Source organism: Condylura cristata, unplaced genomic scaffold (assembly GCF_000260355.1).
Source record: "Condylura cristata isolate star-nosed mole 26May11 unplaced genomic scaffold, ConCri1.0 scaffold00028, whole genome shotgun sequence".
NCBI classification, from domain to species: domain Eukaryota; kingdom Metazoa; phylum Chordata; class Mammalia; order Eulipotyphla; family Talpidae; genus Condylura; species Condylura cristata.
In genome coordinates this window covers 17,826,363-17,844,499 of record NW_004567129.1, presented here as the reverse complement: position 1 = coordinate 17,844,499, position 18,137 = coordinate 17,826,363, and the positions used below count along the sequence as shown (strand labels likewise).

Sequence of the window (18,137 nt, the reverse complement as noted above, 5' to 3'; positions counted from 1 at the left end):
TTGGGATTGAACTCCTGCTTCAGTGGCTGTGGACAGCTTCTTTTAACCTATTGTGCCCTGTCCTGTCCCTTTGTGTCCTTTCCTGAATGAGGTTCAGTGGAAAAAGGGAAGTGTGGGTCAAGCCAGAGGACACAAGTCTAAGTAGCCAGCAAACCACTTCCCGTCAGCAGCCCTGGCAGGTTGCTGACCGCCCCTCCTGGCCATCTCACACATGACTATGCCCTGCAGACCCCATGGGTGTCCAGCTGAGGGTGAGTGTGGGGGGCTGCAGTGGTTCTTCCTTGCAGGGAGCCATGTTATAGGAATTAGGGTTGGCCTTCCCCTCTGGTAATCTGAGCTCTTGACTTCAGCAGTGTTTCCTCATTGCCAAGGGAACTGTATCCACACTGAGCCACTCAGGCCCCAGACATTCCCCAGCAGGCCAGAGCCACTTACCACATGCTTAGGTCTGACCAGGGGCCATGGGAACCAAGAGCACATGACCTTGACATGCCCCCACTCCCACCTCCTGGTCCTCCTGTTACAGGGTAGCCCAGAGTGGACTTGGGCTGCCTGTCTGTGGGGCCTTACCCTTCCTGCTCAAAATGTAATTTTCTGCAGGCACACACAGAAAGGGTAATGGGTTTATTATTAAAAAAAAAAAAAAAAAAAAAAAAGGTGGGGTGAGGAAAAGGAACCAACTGAGGGAAAGAGAGGGATACAAAGTAGCTGGAATACTTTACCAGCTTGGCTAACTTGGAGGTCTAGTCACAAACTAAGACTGCTAGCTCCAGCCCCACGGTCTCAGAGCTGTTGCTCCAGAGAGAGAGAACTGTTACCTCTCCAGAGTGTCAGTTGGAAAATTGCTCTCTATTTATACCCCGAAGTCCCAGAATGCCTGCTTAAGCTCCGCCCTTGGGTCCTCACAGTTCTCTCCCTGGTACTGCTGGGAGTTGTAGTTTCTAATCACTGGAGTAAAGGGTGGAGTCCAAAAAGCTGGAGTAGGGAGTGGAGTCCACAAGACTCTGCAGAGTTCTTTTAGGACATCCTTCCCCTTAACACTCCCAGCCCTCTGGGCTGAGCTTGATGGTGCAGAAGGAGCAAACAGAGGCTGAGACACCCCTTGGTATCGTAGCCTTCAGACCCCCGCCTGCTCCTTGCTATTTCACCTTGGCCCACTAACTGGCTAAGACTGCTTCCTGCTGGTTAGAATGGGAATAATGTCTTCCTGGAGGGGTGGGGGTTTGTTAGAAAATGTAAGTAACATGAACCACACCAGTAACCTGGTTGACACACCTGTGTCCACAGTAGTATCTGTGTAAGAACACTTATTATTTTCCTTAGTGGGAAGACAGCCTGAGTCAATCAGTTGCCCTCTCTTGCTTCTCTCTAGTCTCTCTGGAGTTCTGGTCTGTCCAGAGGAGGGACAGATGTAGATTCCTCTCCCCCATAGCTACCTTCTCTGTGTGGGGCCCTGACAGACTCTTCCCCCACTTAGCAAAATGTTATAAAGGGAACCAGGGTAGATGACCCTATACTCGGCCTCCTCACACAACGGCCCCCATAACCCAGGACCTCTGTTGTCCTAAGGTTCATCATTGGTTCATTCCATGGCTCTCTACTAAGTACCTGTGTGCCAGGCATTAGTGCTATGGGCATAAGAGTGAGCGAAAATGACAGCTGGGTATGTTCATACATGTTATCTAATCCCTGGGGCAGCCGCAATTATGATTTGTTGCTCCCACTTTGGAGACATGTTAACTGAGGGCTGAGCAATCATCGGCCAGAAACAGCAGCACCAGACATAACCTTGGGGAGGGCTTCAAGTATCTAAAACTTCATCACCCCTCTTTACTTCTGTGTCCTTAGGTGACAACTGTGATTCCAGAAAGTTCCTAAAATTTCCCTCAGCGCTAGCTCTGGATTCAGACAGTGTCCGTGCAGGCAGTCAGGGGCCAGGCATAGATGAGTCAATACTGACAAGGGACCATCTGATATGCCAGCTGTGACACGAGCTTAATGTCCTTTGCCCACCATGGCCTGGCTGCCAGGAGAGCCAGCTGAATGACTCAGTGACAGCTGCCTCCCACGTGACCCCAACTCCCAGCTGAACACAGACACCTTAGATAAATCAGGCTTTCAGTGAGGAGCTACATACGTGGTAAATCCCCAGCAGGAAGTGGTGGCTGGTTAGGCTCCCTGGTGCTTGCAGGGACCGGGTTGCCAGCTGATCCTCTACAGCACTCATCTTCATCTGTGGAAACCGGGAGTTGTGGGGGCGGAGAGGGCTGAGGTAACCAGAAGAGTGCCTTCAGTGAGCCTAGATACACTTTGTTGTTTCATGTTTTTTGTTGTTTTAATTTTTGGCCAGATATTTGTTTTTTAGACTTTGGATTTTTTTTTTCCTCCAAGGCTTCACTTCCCACTTAACTTTCTGATTTTGTGCTTGTGCCTTCAACAATTTTCTGTTCCTTAAGAAGAGCATGCCTGATCCGGGCAGAAATATGGAGCATAGCTAGAACTACCACCAGAGGTCCTGTGGACCTTTTTTTTTTTTCATTTCAGATGTCTCATAAAAAATTTAGGGCCCCGTCTGGTGGCTCAAGGGGTTAAGACACAGCACTATGAAGCTATGGCCAGCCACTGTAGCATGAGTTCGACCCTTGACCAGGGAGCTGACCCACATGGCGCAGCACAGCTCTCCTGTCTCACCTACTGGTCCCCTTGGCAGTGTATTTCATCAGTCGGCCTGTTCTGCTCCCCACTCTGTCTCTGGTGAATCTTTTCGCCCCCTTGCACTCTGGCCTACACCACTATTTATGCATAAATAAATAAATCTAAAAAAAAAAAAACTCTTCAAAGTTAGCCTGGGCACACACAGGGATTTTGGTGTTTTCTGGGTGTAAACGTTAGTAATTAGGAGAGGTTCAGGACAGCCTGGCTCTGTTAGAGGCTGTGTTGTAGGTTAGGCTGTGATGGTATGTCAAACACAGGACACTGTCCTCAAAAGAGCCCAGATTCATTTGCCAAGTGACTGTCATTACTATCCCCACCTGACACAAAGAACAGAGAGCTGAAACTTCACCCTGAGTTTGGGCAGCCAGTTTTAGAACTCTGCAAATTCTGTATTTGGTCTCTAGGTGGCAAAGTCACTCTCTCTCCAGGATGCAGGAGTTGGAGGTTGGATGTAGGCCCTTTTATGCAGGCAACAGCGCCCCCTGCCAGCTGAACAGTAGCTGCCAAGCTGCTCAAGGCCCCTTTTGGTGAGTAGCTGGGACTACAGTAGATTATTCTAGAAGTTCATTTCCTTACTTGCAAAATAGGAATAATAAAAAATAGCAGTCGCCACTGGATGGAGGATGGGTGATTAAGTAATAGATATATTGGTCCTTGGTCCCAGGCCCAAGCTCCGCTAGGCTCACTGTTGTCAACAGGCCCTCAAGAATAGATGTGTCCAGGCTGCCTGCCGACATCCCTGGAGTTCTCTGCCTAACATCACATCTGAGCTGCAGAAGGGATGAAGTGGTCGGGCCAGGCTTTTTAATTATTCCATTTTCTGCCAGTGAAAGAAACTGAGGCAGGAAAAATCATAGCCATATGCCTCTTAACTGAAGTCTTAGCCCACAGCCTGTTCTGGTGACCACGCATGCTCTGAGCACAGCACCAGGTGAAGCAGAGGTCCCAGACCTGAGCACCTGGGGTGACGCATGCCTCCAGGGAGGACAGTGACATGAGGGTGCCCCAGATTCCTTTCGCCAGAGAAATCTACCGTCACTGCTTCCCAGGAGACCAGGCTCACTACCAACAGTGGGACAAGCTGCCATCACACACCTACTGATGGATGCTAAAGGAGACGCAATGCTCCCAGGCAAGGTTCTTGTTCATAAATTCAAACTTGAACTCTATCACTTCTATTTTGCAGAAAACTCAGCAGAAAAGAATGGATCAGACTGGGATTTCTCTAGGACAGCTCACCTAGACTTTGCAAAATAGTCAGTGTCAAGAAAGATAAAAAGGTGGGGGCGGGGGGAGAAGGACAGTTCTAGAAGAGCTTAAAATAAAGTAACAACCAGGTACTAAACTGTGATTGAACTTGATTAAAAAACAACTAACCACTGGACTATGGTGATGGCACATGGGTGATTTGGAGGTGGAAAACCCAAGGGGATTGCAACTGAAATGGAAAAATGCACAAAAAGATGTAAAAATAAACTATTATAAAATTAAAAAAAAAGTCACATAACACACACACACACACAAAGTACTAATGACATTTTGGAGAAATTCCTATATCTCTGGGTATTAATCTCTAACACTAGTTAGAGATTATTCTTTTTTGGGCAAGATTACAGTCCTAGAGTTAAATAAGACTTACTCTTAGGAGACAAAAGAGGAAGTACTTGGAAGTGAAGAGTCATGCTTCTTCACCTTATTCTCAAATATATTTATCTTACACACACAAAAAAACAAAGCCAATATTCCAACATGTTAACTGTTGAATCCAGGCAGTAAGCACACAGATGTGTTCATAACACTACTTTTTTTTGTTGTGTTTACTACAGTATTGTCCCCAATAGTATAGTTTTAGTATATTGTAACTTTTACTAATCAAACAAAACTGAAAAAATGAACTATACTCATTAACTCCGCCCATATAAGCTCTTACTGTCACCACTGCCCCCAAATGCCAAGTGACCCCATCAAGATGAAACACTCTAAGGACAGTGGGAAATTACATAAATTAAGGGTTTATTACAAAAGGCAAAACTGTTAGTTTCTTACTGTCAGTGTCAGTGTTCAAGGAAACAAGGCCCTGAGCCCTATGCTCCTCTCTGGGTGGGGCTGGGCGCTAACAGCCTAGCTCAGGAACGCGACGACAGGCACTGGTTCACAACCTCCAGCAGGTGGGTGTTCTCCAGGGCAGCAGCCACCCGCTCCTTATCCGCAAGCTGCTTGTTCACTGGATGGAAGGAAGGAACAGGGAAGGAGGGTGAGAGCCAGGCTGTGGCCAACCTTCTAAGCCCCAGCACTGAGCATTCGTGAACACACACCCCTCTCCCCCAAGAAGGCCTCTCGCACCTCCTTCTCAAACTTCAATCAGGCTACCCAACCACCTGAGCCCACAGTGACCCCACTTTCATGGTCCCTGCCCCAATGGCTGCTCATATCTGCCTTCTACCCTGGTCTTGTGTATTTAAGAGAGAGAGAGGGCAGGAGTGGAAACACAGTGAGCCAAGCAAACTTAAATCAGGCCAAGGCTGTCGGCTCACTGAGGAGTCACCCACTCAGCACCTTCCACCTTGCCTTACAGATCACCAGGGTGAGGTGAAGCTTCAGGATTGATGCCTCAACACTAGCCCACACTCACCTGCATGTTCCGAAGCATGGGTCCCTGGTGTAATGTGAACATCCATCTGGAAGGGAGACAGGCAGGATCTGAGGCCTCACCAACTGTCTACCTCCTTTGTCCCCTCTCCCCTACTCACCACCTCCAGCTGACCCTTCTTCTTAATTACGCCTCTGGACACTGGCCCTTCCGTTACATCTCAGACCCACCCCAAGTCTACCTAAAGGCCTGCCTGTGGCTTATCTCCGCTCCAAACCTATCTACAGGGCCCACTGACTACGCTGTCACACTCCTCACTACTTTTCTGCACTTTCCAGCTGAGGCCTTTATTCTTGTCCTGCCCAGTTGGACAGCTTCCTTCCAGATTCATGGCGGCTAGCTGGGATCTTTCCAAGCGCTCCCTAATATCTATGTTCATGCTTTCCACTTCTTCCTCTCCATGTGCACACTTGCCCCACCCCTGGGGCTCAGTTCTGACTTATCTTGAACAAACAGAAACAACAAATAAAAACTAACTTACCTTGAAACGTTGGGGAAGGGATCGCAGAAGCTTCACTTTGATGGACAGGCCAATAAGGGTGGCCATGCTGCAGTGGGGGATGGTGGGGGTGAAGGCCACAGCCACTGTGCTCTCCGGGTCACTCACCTGATTGAGGGAGTAGGGGAATCATGGCCTCTCCAATGCGGAGACTTTTCTTAGTTACTTCAGGCAAGTCATCTGACCTCCATTCGCCCCGCTGGCCTCAGCCATAAAATGGGCACAATAATCACCCCCCTTTCAGAACTCCCAAGGAGCTCATGAGCTGAGAGACCACCAGCACAGCTGGGCCTTTCCGACTCTTTGAAACAAGTCTCCTCTATCAGATGCTGGGAGTGACTTACCTGGACGCGGACCTGCTCTACTACGTTCAGTTCTTCTAGTGTCAGTGGATGCTCCGGGTCATTGATGGAGCGAATCAAATGTGGCAAGTGAAGGAACAGACTCTGCGCTTTGCCCCCTCAGAACCCTCCGGCAGGAATGCCCGGCCTCAATAGGGCTCCACTCACTACCCGACATCACTCCCCCTCCCCGCCCCGCGCGAACCCGCCCGCACCCGGCAGCTGCGGATATCAAAGATCTCGCGCGCGTCGATGCTGTCGGGGACCTGCTCGTCCTCCTCGCCCGCAGTCACCGGCCGCTCCCCAGAGCGCTCATAGATGAGCGGGTTAGCGTTCTCCAAGAGACCGAACCCCATCCAGCCGCCGCCGCCCAACATCGCGCAGCCACCGCCCAGCGCTGTCAGAGAGCACTTCCGCTCCAACAGGCGCACTTCCGCGTTACGGGGCGGGGCGGGGCGTGGCGACGGAGTCGCGCGAGGGACACGCAGCTCCTCGCGGTCTTCCCTTGGGGCTCGAAGAGATGGGCAGATTCTGCGTGCTCTCTACCCCGTCCTGGGAACTGCCGATCGCTCCAGCAGAAGCACATAGGAATGATCCCGACGGTGCTGGGTCGGGTACAGGCCGGCGGAGGCCAGCGATGCTTCTCGAGGGGGCTGGAGCCGGCCTGAGATTGAGCCGGTTGCATCCAGGCGGCCACTTCCTCCGGGAAGTCCGCCGCTCCCGCTGTGCAGGCGCTTCCTAGCCGAGCTGCTTCTCGCCAGACTTTGCAGCGTTTGGGAACTCCCCCAGGTGGCCCCCGCCTGCATTCACCTCTGCATCTTGAGGCAGGGAGAGCCCGTAGCGGGTCCCCAGCGCGCGGGCTTGCAGGCTCTTTTTAAGTGTTTGTCAAATGGGCAAATGATCTTCAACTCGATTTTGGCGGGAAGTGGAGAGAGGCAAAGTCGCAGACGGGGTTCGGTGTGTCCTTAAGAAAAATGCCAGAGTCAATGTATGCACTTCAAAAGGTGGACCTTGGCCGAGTGTGGAAGGCCAGTGGGAGGTGGGGAGAGGGGGTGAAGGGCCTTGAAGGCGTGCCGAGAAACTGGGCTCTGGAAGCAAGGCGAAACTTTCAGGATAAAGGACAGTCACATCTCCCTTCCTTTCCCTGCAACTTTATCGAAGGTTGCTCCTATTTCACTACCAGTGGATATCCTTATCGTGCTAGTCAGTAAAGTTCTCCAATCATAGCTCATTTCTCCTTAAAACACCCCCCTCCAGCCCTGCACCCCCCAACCGCACCCCATCACACACATTCTCTCTTTTCGGGGCCCGCGGCTATGTAGTGATCGCAGAGAGTCCAGATTCGAGGAGAGGGTTCTTGTTCGTGCTGACAGGGGTGCTAAGCATCATAGCACCAAGCTGGCTGGGACCACGGAGAATCAGCGTGCCAGCGACTGCTAGGAGGTGATCTTTGTTCAATGCCGCTTTGCAGATTAGCTCACTTTACCCAGGCCCAGCCCCGCAGGTCCCGCCTATTTCCTGCCCAGTTCGAACTCCGGACCTGAACCAAGCACTTACTATTAATCTGCTTAGTCCTGGGCAGCCTCTCGGTGAAAAGTCGCGTGCCCAGTGCCCATCAGTAGTGCAGAAAAAGACCTGTGAGCCCACCATGCGGCTGGACAGACTTCACTCGCGGCTTCGTGTCGTTGCCTGTGGGCTCCTGCTTCTCCTCCTCCAGGGCCAGGGTGAGGATCCGGTGGGAGGCATCCTGGGTTAAAGGGAGCTACTGAGAGGCGGGTCAACCGGCCAAAGTTTGCAGAACTGGGACCTGAGGGCCTGGGAGGGAGTAAGGAGTCAGGGAGTTGGAAGCCCCTGGAACAAGACAGCAAAAGAACTGGAGTCCGGACTTGGTAACTGCTGGGGGTGGGAGAGTGAAGGATGGGGCTGTTCTGAAGCCACAGAATACTGAAGGGTAGAGCCCAAAGGAAGAACTCTGGGGAGCATTCAGGTGGAGGGAATTATACTGTTTTTAAAAAATTCATCAGATTAAGTGTAAAGATATAATCAGGTTTACCCAGTGATTTGCAATTAGTGCATCATTCCCTTGGTAAGCAGAAAGAAGCCCTAGAACTGTACAAAATGGAAGGATTTTATAGAATGAAAGGGACCAGACAGGAAGAGAATGGACTGTTCACCTTTCCTGGTGGGAGGGTGCCATGGAAGGCAAATTACCTGATGGAGAAAATCGGCACCGGCTGGTTAAGATTACAGATCTGGGAGAAGCTGGAACTGTATTTGCATTTGTTATTAGGTGTTAATACAGATGGCCTTGGCCTTCGCACAAGTGACTCCATTTGGGCCTAGTGTGTCTTTTGGCACCTTCTGTTTGTGGTGGAGCCAGCACTGACCAGGGGCAACAACATCTTTGCTATTTGGCTCTGCATATTGTGCCTGGCAAGGGAAGGGCACCCTGGCACCCTGTGAGTCTCCCTTGAAAGGAGCCCCAGACAAGGTTACTAAAGTGACTTATCCCCAACTACCACCACATCCTAAAGGTTATGGAGAAGCTATCATGTCCTCTTCACCCCATGCACCTGATCCAGGCAAGGGCAGGTCTTGGCTTCCAGGGCAAAGGTGATCATGGTTTGTGCCAACTCTGGGTTGGACTTCTGGGCCCCTTATCAATAACAAGCTATATGGGCACGGTGCCTGCCAAAGGTATCCACAGCTCCTGGGAGCCCTCTCCAGGAGTATAATCTCACTCACAAAGGCCTTATTTACCTTTGTGACCTACAAGCTCTCCTTTCTCAGTCAAATTGCCCAGGAGACATCTGTGTGGCTCAGCCCACAGTGCTTCCACCTTACCCAACACTTACCAGACTGGGGGAGGTTACTAGGACCCTCCAGCATGACAATCTGCTAGACCTTGATGAATCCTCCCTTTAAAAATGTCGTATGTGGGGTTGGACCCAGTATGTATCTGTGAACAAAAGGGCACAGATGGGAGGCCTGATCCCCTCCCCTCCACTCAGTTCTGGCTCTTCCATGGAACTGCCAAGGTCCCCAGGGCCTTTTGCACACTGCCTGGGAGTTTACCCAAGAACGATATTTGCCCACATCCTTGACTTTCACCTCGTAGTCATAAACTCCACCCTCACCCTCACTTAGGACATTCAGCTTTTCTACTTCCTGACATAGGGGTGACTCCTCACACCTTACATGGTAGAGCTTCTTCATACTGTTTGATGGAAGGCATTCTCTTTAAGAAGAACACATCCTTGATGCAACTACCTTTGCTTCAGGACGTTTCAGAGTCTTTACTCTTTTACTGCCACAAACATGAGGCATTGGAGGCCAGTGAGCCTGGTGGATTACTTGGACAGACATGATATTCTGCAAGGAACTGCATGTGGACAGCACAGTACTGGAGAGAAGGCTGGGCCTCCCGGCTCGGAAGGGCCTTGCTTAAGTGCTCTCTATACACAGTGAAGCCCATGAGTAGTGGCTGAGGCTGGTCTCCCCAACACTGGGTGGCTTCCAGCACATTGATCCTTATCAGTTGGATAGGTGTACAGACTTGCCCCGAGGTTGTTGGGTAATATTGTCTTGCTGTTTTGTTTTACCTTTCATTATGAAACCAGGCTCAGGTCTGTCAAATTCTGCAGTGGCAGAATCTGAGCCAACAAGAGGGAAGCTACCAGGGAGGCAGGAGCCAGTGGTGATAACAGGGGAGCCAAGAGCCTGACTGGATGCTCCCCTATACCCCAAGGCTGCCTGTTTGATGAATAGTTTAACCATCAACTGTCAACAATTATCCAATCAAGTAGGGCAATCTACTTTTTCTTAAAAGATTTATTTATTTATGCATTTAAGAGCTGGGGTGCCAGCCAGAGTTGGGAGGGGAGCGGGTAAGAGGATTTACTAGAGCTGAATGAGGAGCAGAACAGGAAGAACTAGGGCAAATACACTGCTGAGGGGAGCAGTGGGTCACCTTCTTGGGGGGGCTCAAACTCATGCTGCCCTGGCTGTGGCTTAACCCCTTGTGCACCAGGGAGGCCTCGGGCAACCTACTTTTATCTAGACTTCTCCCTTGCATCATTATTTGAAACAAATCCCAACCATATCACCTGTATATTTTTCATCATGTCCTGCTAAAAGAAAAGCAACACACCAGTAGCACACTTCTGTAATACAATCGGCTGTTTAGTCAAACGTTCTTATCGCCTGTTAAGTAAGTGACATTTATAGGGTTTTTCTTTGAAATCAGGATTCAAATAAGGTCCATACTTTAAATTTTTATCTATGTGGCTCTTTTTTTTTTCAATTTTTTTTTAAAGATTTATTTATTTGTTCATACAGAACTAGGGTACAGGCCAGAGGCTCAGGAGCGGCGAGAGGCTTCACCAGAGACAGAGTGGGTAGCAGAACAGGCAGAGCGAGGAAGTACACTGCTGAGGGGAGCAGCGGGCAGGTCAGGAGAGGTCTGCCAAGACATGTGGTCACCTCCGGGGCAGGCGGGAATTGAACTCATGCGGAAGTGGCTTTAGTTTCTCATTGCTGCGCTTTAACCCGCTGCGCTATGTGGCTCTTTTTTAATAACAGCTTTGAGATATAATTCACACAGCGTCCCATTCACCCATTTTTTTTAAGATTTATTTATTTATGCATACAAGAACTGGGGTACAGGCCAAAGGTATGGAAGTTGAGAGGATTCACCAGAGACAGAGTGGGAAGCAGAACAGGCAGAATGAATGAAATCCACTGCTGAGGGACGCAGTGGTTGAGACAGGAGAGGTCTGCTGTGCCCTGTGGGTCAGCTCCCTGGCTGGGGACTGAAATCAAGCTGCAGAGGCTGAGGATAGCTTCACAGTGCTGTGTTTTAACCCACTGCAGAGAGGCCCTCCACTCACCTCTTTGAAATACAATTCAATGGTTTGAACAGGGCCAAGCGTTTACTTCCATCATCCCCCTTCACTGCAGCCTCAGCAGATTAGTTACTTTCTGGCTGCTTGGATATGCCAGTTCTGGCCACTTCCTATAAATGGAACGGCGCCAAGAAAGAAAAGCTTCTTTCTGAAAGCAACTCTTCACAGTTCATCCATGTTGCAACGTGTGTCAGAGTTTTTCACAGCTGAATAATATAGTCTATGCTTAGATGGGACACATCTAAGTTCCACTAGTCAGCTGATGGACATTTGGATCGTTTCCACTTCACGTACAAGTTTTTATGTGGACATGTTTTCAGTTCTCTTGGGTATATACCTGCAGCTGGAATTGCTGGTCATAGGGTAATCTGAAGAACTACTAGAATATTTTCCAAACCACCTGCATCATTTTATTTTCTCACCAGCAATGTAGGAAGTTTCCATTTTTTTTCTGCATCCTCAGCAACATTTGTCATTATCTATCTTCTTGATGTTTTTCATGACTCCTCTGCCTCTTCTTTTCCTTGTGAAGAACCAGTTTATTTGTTCTGTTGAAAAAGCCAGTTTATTCTAGAGAGGATTTTAGAGCTTGGGTTTTGCTCTAAACACTCACTCCTGTAGTGTTTTTTAACTGTTTTCTAGTCCCCTGAATGTCTGTAAACTTGGATTTATATTCTAAAGGCTAGATCAGATTCAGATTTTGGGTTTCACTTTGTTTTGGCAAGTCTACTTCCTGTGTGGTTCTGTGTGACATCCATCATACAAGACGCACCATGGCTGATTGTTGCTTTTTGTAACTAAATAAGTTGTTGTCAGCAAAGCTTTCGGTGTACCTCTTTCTTTTTAAAAATATTTTATTTGTTTATTTTTGCATATAACTGGGGTGCAAGCCAAAAGTGTTGGGGGTGAGGATTCACCAGAGACAGAAAAGGCAGACTGACTGAAATACACAGCGGGTGAGACAGGAGAGGTCTACTGTGCCGTGTGGGTCACCTCCCTGGCCGGGGCTGGAACTGAGGGCTGGTGGCAGCCAGTGCTGAGACCAGTGTGACTTCTCAGCATGAGTGAGATGGACATCCCTTCACTTGCTTATGAGTCATGTAATTAATTGTATTCCTTATTCTGTCTGACATTTTATTTGACCATTTCATATTTTGCCAAATCGTGGACAATTCTTATTCCTTTGTAGAAATTCTTTATTTACTCAAAATATCATCTTTCTCTGGTAACTTTAGGTCACTTCCTTCCTCCCTGACTTCCCCAGCAGAGTAGGCAGCACGTTTTACATTTCCTTTGTGGTTCTCTTCATCACATCACTGTTTGAAGGAGGCTTTCGTTATGACATTTGTGGCCATCTAAAGCATGAGAGCCCTAAGGATGAGAACTTTATCTGTGCAAGGCCCACATTTTCTCCACTGACAGGTGACCTGGCACACGGTCACAGTGGCAATGACTCACCTGTTGGGCTCATGTGACCATCTGTTTGAATCTCAATATCAAACTCCAAGGAATCTCTGAGTGTGGTGGAAAAGCCGGGGCTGGACCCAGCGAAGGCACTGGTAGACAGGAAGTGAGGCAGGGTAGCAGGCAGGAAACTGTAAAGCAAGGACCGGGTACCGCTGGCTTTGAGCCGAACTGAAGATGAGGAAGGAGGTAAAGACATCAGGACTCTGGGAGGGCAGCTGATTGGGTGGACCCAATCCTGAAAGCCATTCTTTGCCTGCAGGCCAGGACTCTTCCAGCCCCATCCGGAAGACGCACACAGGGCAGGTGCGGGGGACCCTTTTCCATGTGAAGGACACTGGTGTGAGGGCCTACAACTTCCTGGGAATTCCTTTTGCCAAGCCACCTCTAGGGCAGCTGCGATTTGCACCGCCTGAACCCCCTGAGTCCTGGAGTGGTGTAAAGGATGGGACCTCCCACCCAGCCATGTAAGCAGAGGGTTCCGGGAACACCCAGTCCTGGGGAAGAGGGTGCTTTGGGCCCTGAGTCAGGTTGTCACACCGTTTTCCCTCTGAGCGTGGTGGGTTCCCATGTGCATTTTCCCAGTGAACGTGCTGAGGCTCAAGGGCAAAGTAAACTCCCAGGATCAGAGGCTGGCACTCAAAGGGCATTAGCTCCATGTCTGGAAGAGCTGAGCACAGACACATGTCTCCCTGGGTTCTGGTTATGTCAAGTGTTCTCTGCGCCCGGAGGAAGGTATCCCTGCCAGAGGTTGTTAGGTTCCAAGAATTTTGTAAGAGCCCCTATCTCTACAGATCCCCAAGGGATGGGAGAATCCCCCCTCCACAGTTACTGTGCCAATAGAGGGGACCAGGTGCCACTGGTTGAGGAGCGTGAGTATGTTCTTACAACTAGAGGCTGCAGGAGTGATGAGATTCTCTGAAGTTTCTGCATTTCAAATGATGGATGTTTCCCTGTCTTCCTGAAGCACTAGTAGTGTAGGGATATAGTGGTGAATGTCAATACCCACCACCCGTGGTTCTCATAGAGAACCCCAAAAGTCAAGTTTCCCCAGTCCCAGGAATGTTGATATTGAAGGCCCTCACAAACTTGAGACCTCTCTGAAGACTGGGTTTCATCCAGCTTCCTCAAAGCCTGAAACTTGGTGGGGAGGGGCTTCAGGGAAGGACCAAGTATGAGCAGGTATCAGGGGAAGGGGGACTGAGGGTGACTGGGAGCAAATGAGCCCAGGATCTGGCCTCGGCCACAGCAAGGCCCCCAAGTGACTGCCCACCCTGATTCTAGGTGTCTGCAGAACGCCAATGCATTGAATGGAATGCCCGTGAAAATGCTGAATCTGACTCTACCTGTCATCTCCATGTCTGAAGACTGCCTGTACCTCAACATCTATACACCTGTCCATGCCGACGAGGGCTCCAACCTGCCTGTGAGTGCCAGGTCACAGCCAGCAGGAGTGAGGCAGGATATTAGCTCTGTAAGCAGATTAGAAAGACACGATCAACCTGGGCCCTGCTGCATGCACTGTGGAGCCTGTTGATGAGCCTCTCGATGGGGCCCAGGGGTGCTTCTTTCTGAGGGTGGGCAGCTGACTCCGAGCCCAGACCCTGGCTGCTCTGAGGGGCCCAGAACACACCCAACCAGGTCTCTGAAGCCCGGGAGACATGCTCAGGTGTCAGAGGACTGCACTTTGAAGTGGCTAGAGACTCCATGGATTAACTGCTGGAACAATAAGGATGGAGGATACTTTTTTTTTTTTTTAAAGTTTATTTTTACATCATTTTGCACATTTTTTTTTCATCTCCATTGTAATCCCCACGGGTTTCCCATCACCAAATCACCCCTGTGCCACCACCATAGTCCCGTGCATTTCCCTCCCTCCCACCATCCCGTTTTTGATCCCATTCCCCACTCCGCCCCCACAGAATGTCTCTGGTCTATGGTTGTTCATTATTTTTGTTATTTTCTCGCCTGGTCCATTATATTCCTGCTATGAGTGAAACCATCCGGTATTTTTCTTTCTCTTTCTGGCTTATCTCACTCAGCATGATCTTTTCCAGCTCCAGGATGGAGGATACTTTTAATGGGATGCTTGTGAGATGATCAGGGAGACACCCCTTTGCTTTCCACCCCAGAGAGGGTTCTGGGAGAAATGGAAGCAGGCTTTGGTCCATGGGGCAGACCTCAAAGGACGGAAGACCTGGTTTTCTTGTGCACCACCTTCTTTTCCTAAGTTGTTAGGCAGACAGAGTCATAAGAGGTGATTGGTCCAGGTAGTCCTCATGGGGTGTTTGAACTGGGTGGGAATCATGTGACCTCTGCCTCGGTTTCCCTAGGTGATGGTGTGGATCCACGGTGGGGCTCTGGTGATGGGCATGGCCTCCATTTACGACGGCTCTGCGTTGGCAGCCTTCGAGGACGTGGTGGTGGTCATAATCCAGTACCGCCTGGGTGTGCCGGGCTTCTTCAGGTGAGACTAGGGGCTAAGCTTGGCAACCTGGGTTGAGTGGCGCCACAACAGTCCCATGACCCCCATCCCTGCCACCTTTCAGCACTGGAGACAAGCATGCCACTGGCAACTGGGGCTACCTGGACCAAGTGGCCGCGCTCCGCTGGGTCCAGCAGAATATTGCCTACTTTGGAGGTAACCCTGGCCGCGTCACCATATTTGGCGAGTCTGCGGGTGGCACAAGTGTGTCCTCGCACGTCGTGTCCCCCATGTCCCAAGGACTCTTCCACGGCGCCATCATGCAGAGTGGTGTGGCCCTGCTGCCTGGCCTCATTGCCAGCTCTTCTGAGGTGGTCTCCACGGTGAGTGCCCTAACCTGGGAAATTCCTGACCTGCAGCTTCTCCCTTGCTTCTCAGTTCTGAGTCCGCTGTTCTATCAGTTAAATGGGGGTGACCAGACTCCCCTGCCAAAGAGCATCTTGGAAACTATTACCTGTTCAGGGACGGTAAGGGGTTGCAGGGTCAGAACTCCTAGACCTTTGCCATTGCAGAGGCTGGGCATGGTCTGTGATGGGCAAAGCTGCTGCCCTGGGGGGTTTCCACCCTCCAGGCAGGTGGGTGGCCCCACTGGCTGACTTCTGATCATCAGGGAGATTGGAACACTTTCAAAACTGCAGGAATCCACTTATGAGACTGAGATTTGGGATGTACCTGCTACCTAGCTGGGGTCTTGGGCAAATCCTTTTCCCTTTGGTATAGCAAAAAGGCTGAGCTAGCCCTGCCTGGTCTCTTACAGATGGTGACTGACCGGTCTGGCTGTGGCCAGGTTGGCTCAAAGGGCCTGGTTGACTGCCTGCGGGGCAAGAGTGAAGAGGAGATGCTGGCCATCAATGAGGTGGGCCTGAATGGACTCAGGTATGGAGGGAGGGGCAGAGAGGTGTGATTCAGGCAGGCCTAGCTGCCCTTCACACCCCCTAGGGTGAGTTACTCCATCTCCATGGGGAGGCTGTGAGTATCCAGAGAGGAGCCAGGAGGGGATAGAAGGCACTCAGAGGGCATCAGAAGCGCGTTGGCTCTGACCTCATGTGCCCCTCAGCCTTTCAAGATCATCCCCGGTGTGGTGGATGGGACCTTCCTGCCCAGGCATCCCCAGGAACTGCTGAGCTTTGCTGACTTCCAGCCTGTACCCAGTATCATTGGTGTCAACAATGATGAGTTTGGCTGGCTCATCCCCACAGTGAGTCCTAGCCCCAAACATCCATGTAGGGAGAACCCACCCTGTGTGCATGTTGGGGGGGGGCTGGACTTTGCAGCTCCAAGCCTAGCCCCCCCCCCAACTTGAGACATCCCCAACCCCCAGGGCATGAACATCTCTGACAGCCAGAAGGAAATAGACAGAGAGACCATGAAGACTCTTCTGCAGCAAACGTCAACAATGTTGGTGAGGCTCCAGGCACCTGCCCACTGGACAAGGCCCCCACCCCTCCCAAGGCAGGAGAGACCCAACCCTGAGACAGACACCCTGTTCCTGCAGCGCCTCCCGTGCAAATACGGGGCAGTGTGTGATTGTGGATGCTTGGTTCCCGCCCCATCGCCTGTCCTATCTCAGAACCCATCTCTCCCACCATGACCTGCTGCCTCCCTGCTAATCTGACTCTCCCTGATCCACCTGGAGTAGAGGTTGCCTCCTGAGTTTGGGGACCTGCTGATGGAGGAGTACACGGGGGGCAGTGAAGACCCCCAAACCCTCCGAGCCCGGTTCCATGAGATGATGGGGGACTCCATCTTCGTGATCCCTGCTCTCCAAGTAGCCAATTTTCATCGTGAGTAGATCCATAACTACAGCCCAGGGCTGTAGATACTGGGTGACATCTGTCAGTGTCCAGGTCCTATGGGTTATATACTTGTTGGTAGGTGTCCAGGGCCCTTACCCATATCCATTTATTGAGCCGTTGGCAGGCAGGCAATCGATGCCTCATCTGGGTAAATCCTCACAGCCAGTCTAAGACAGACACTTTCCCCATTCTACAGAGGAGGAAACAAGCTTGGTGACCTTCAGTGATTGCCTAATGCCAAGAGCTAGGATGGTTCAAGGCTGTGATTTGAATCCAGGCGCTTCCCTCTGTCCTTACTTCAGCCTGGGGCTCTCTCAGTCTCTGGTCCAGATTCTATCTGCTTTGGACCTAGCTATGCCAACACTATGGTTGGTGCAAGAAAGCTCATGTGAGCAGCTACCATCGCCTGATCTGTCCACCCCATCCCTCTAGGTCCCCACACCCCTGTGTATTTCTACGAGTACCAGCATCGACCCAGCTTCTTCAAAGACATCAAGCCGCCCCACGTAAAGGCAGATCACTGCGATGAAATTGCCTTTGTCTTCGGAAGCGCTGCCTTGATCAGAGGCCGTGAGTTCCTCGGAGGGTCTCTCAAAGGCTCCTTGTTCCCAGATGTGGGGAGGGACCTTGGCTGTGTCCCTGAGTGAGGGTGACAGCCTTTAATGTACAATTGAGGGAACCAGCCTCAGAGAGAGGACTTAGGTGTCCAAGATCTTAGAGCTCGAAATGCTGAGCTAGACTTAGAGCCCAAGACTTTATAGACTAGGACCTGTGCTGTCTCCAATACTCCCCATCCAAATCATGTCTGGCATGAATGCAGGGGGGAGTGTTTCACACGCATACTTGTATCTTAAATGACTTTCCAGTGTTAAAAGGTAGAGGCATTTTAAGCCAGGAAAGAGCCCATTTTAGGTCAGATCAACTGGAGTCTGGGATGAGCATGAGCTGCCATGGAGTTGTGAAGAGCAGAAGTCCAGCCTTGGGGAGGAGCCAGGGCAAAGTACACCTCCATGGTTAGTGTGGTGGGGGATGAACTGTGTGCTGACCTGGGCGTAGCCCTGACTTGGACTTCTGTCCTCTGCCTATCTGTAGTTAAAATCACTGAGGAGGAGGAGGCAATGAGCAGGAAGATGATGAAGTACTGGGCCAACTTTGCTCGAAATGGGTGAGCTATCACATCCCTACCTCAGCTTCCATGGGGGGCCTACATCCCATCTGGAATTCCCTTTGTCTGTGATGACCTTATTAGCACATACATGTCTTCAATTGCATGTTGGCCCCTC

At 50.6% G+C, this 18,137-nt stretch overlaps 2 protein-coding genes across 3 annotated transcripts in view; one reads left to right on the top strand and one right to left on the bottom strand.

Moving 5' to 3' along the window:
• Nucleotides 1–4,393: 4,393 nt before the first annotated feature.
• On the bottom strand, nt 4,394–7,846 carry FAM96B (family with sequence similarity 96, member B). Of its 2 annotated transcripts, XM_012730692.1 has the most exons (6): nt 7,763–7,846; nt 6,438–7,169; nt 6,209–6,288; nt 5,847–5,972; nt 5,348–5,393; nt 4,394–4,939 (listed from the first exon to the last, which is right to left on the bottom strand). In XM_012730692.1, exons 2-6 carry the CDS (start codon nt 6,580–6,582, stop codon nt 4,842–4,844), a joined length of 495 nt encoding a protein of 164 aa, XP_012586146.1. In that variant the 5' UTR covers nt 6,583–7,169; nt 7,763–7,846; the 3' UTR covers nt 4,394–4,841. The 2 variants fall into 2 exon arrangements, with proteins under 2 accessions (XP_012586146.1, XP_004690547.1); XM_004690490.2 differs by lacking the exon at nt 7,763–7,846 and having other exon boundaries at nt 6,438–7,347.
• Nucleotides 7,847–7,853: 7 nt separating this feature from the next.
• Nucleotides 7,854–18,137, top strand: part of CES2 (carboxylesterase 2) — a 10,938-nt gene continuing 654 nt past the window's right edge. Inside the window, exons 1-11 of the mRNA XM_004690489.2 lie at nt 7,854–7,929; nt 12,836–13,040; nt 13,858–13,999; nt 14,907–15,040; nt 15,123–15,381; nt 15,816–15,914; nt 16,116–16,256; nt 16,380–16,460; nt 16,698–16,842; nt 17,287–17,451; nt 17,947–18,019. Of these exons, the coding sequence (XP_004690546.1) occupies nt 7,854–7,929; nt 12,836–13,040; nt 13,858–13,999; nt 14,907–15,040; nt 15,123–15,381; nt 15,816–15,914; nt 16,116–16,256; nt 16,380–16,460; nt 16,698–16,842; nt 17,287–17,451; nt 17,947–18,019 (1,520 nt within the window). The remainder of the gene's footprint in view (nt 7,930–12,835; nt 13,041–13,857; nt 14,000–14,906; nt 15,041–15,122; nt 15,382–15,815; nt 15,915–16,115; nt 16,257–16,379; nt 16,461–16,697; nt 16,843–17,286; nt 17,452–17,946; nt 18,020–18,137) is intronic.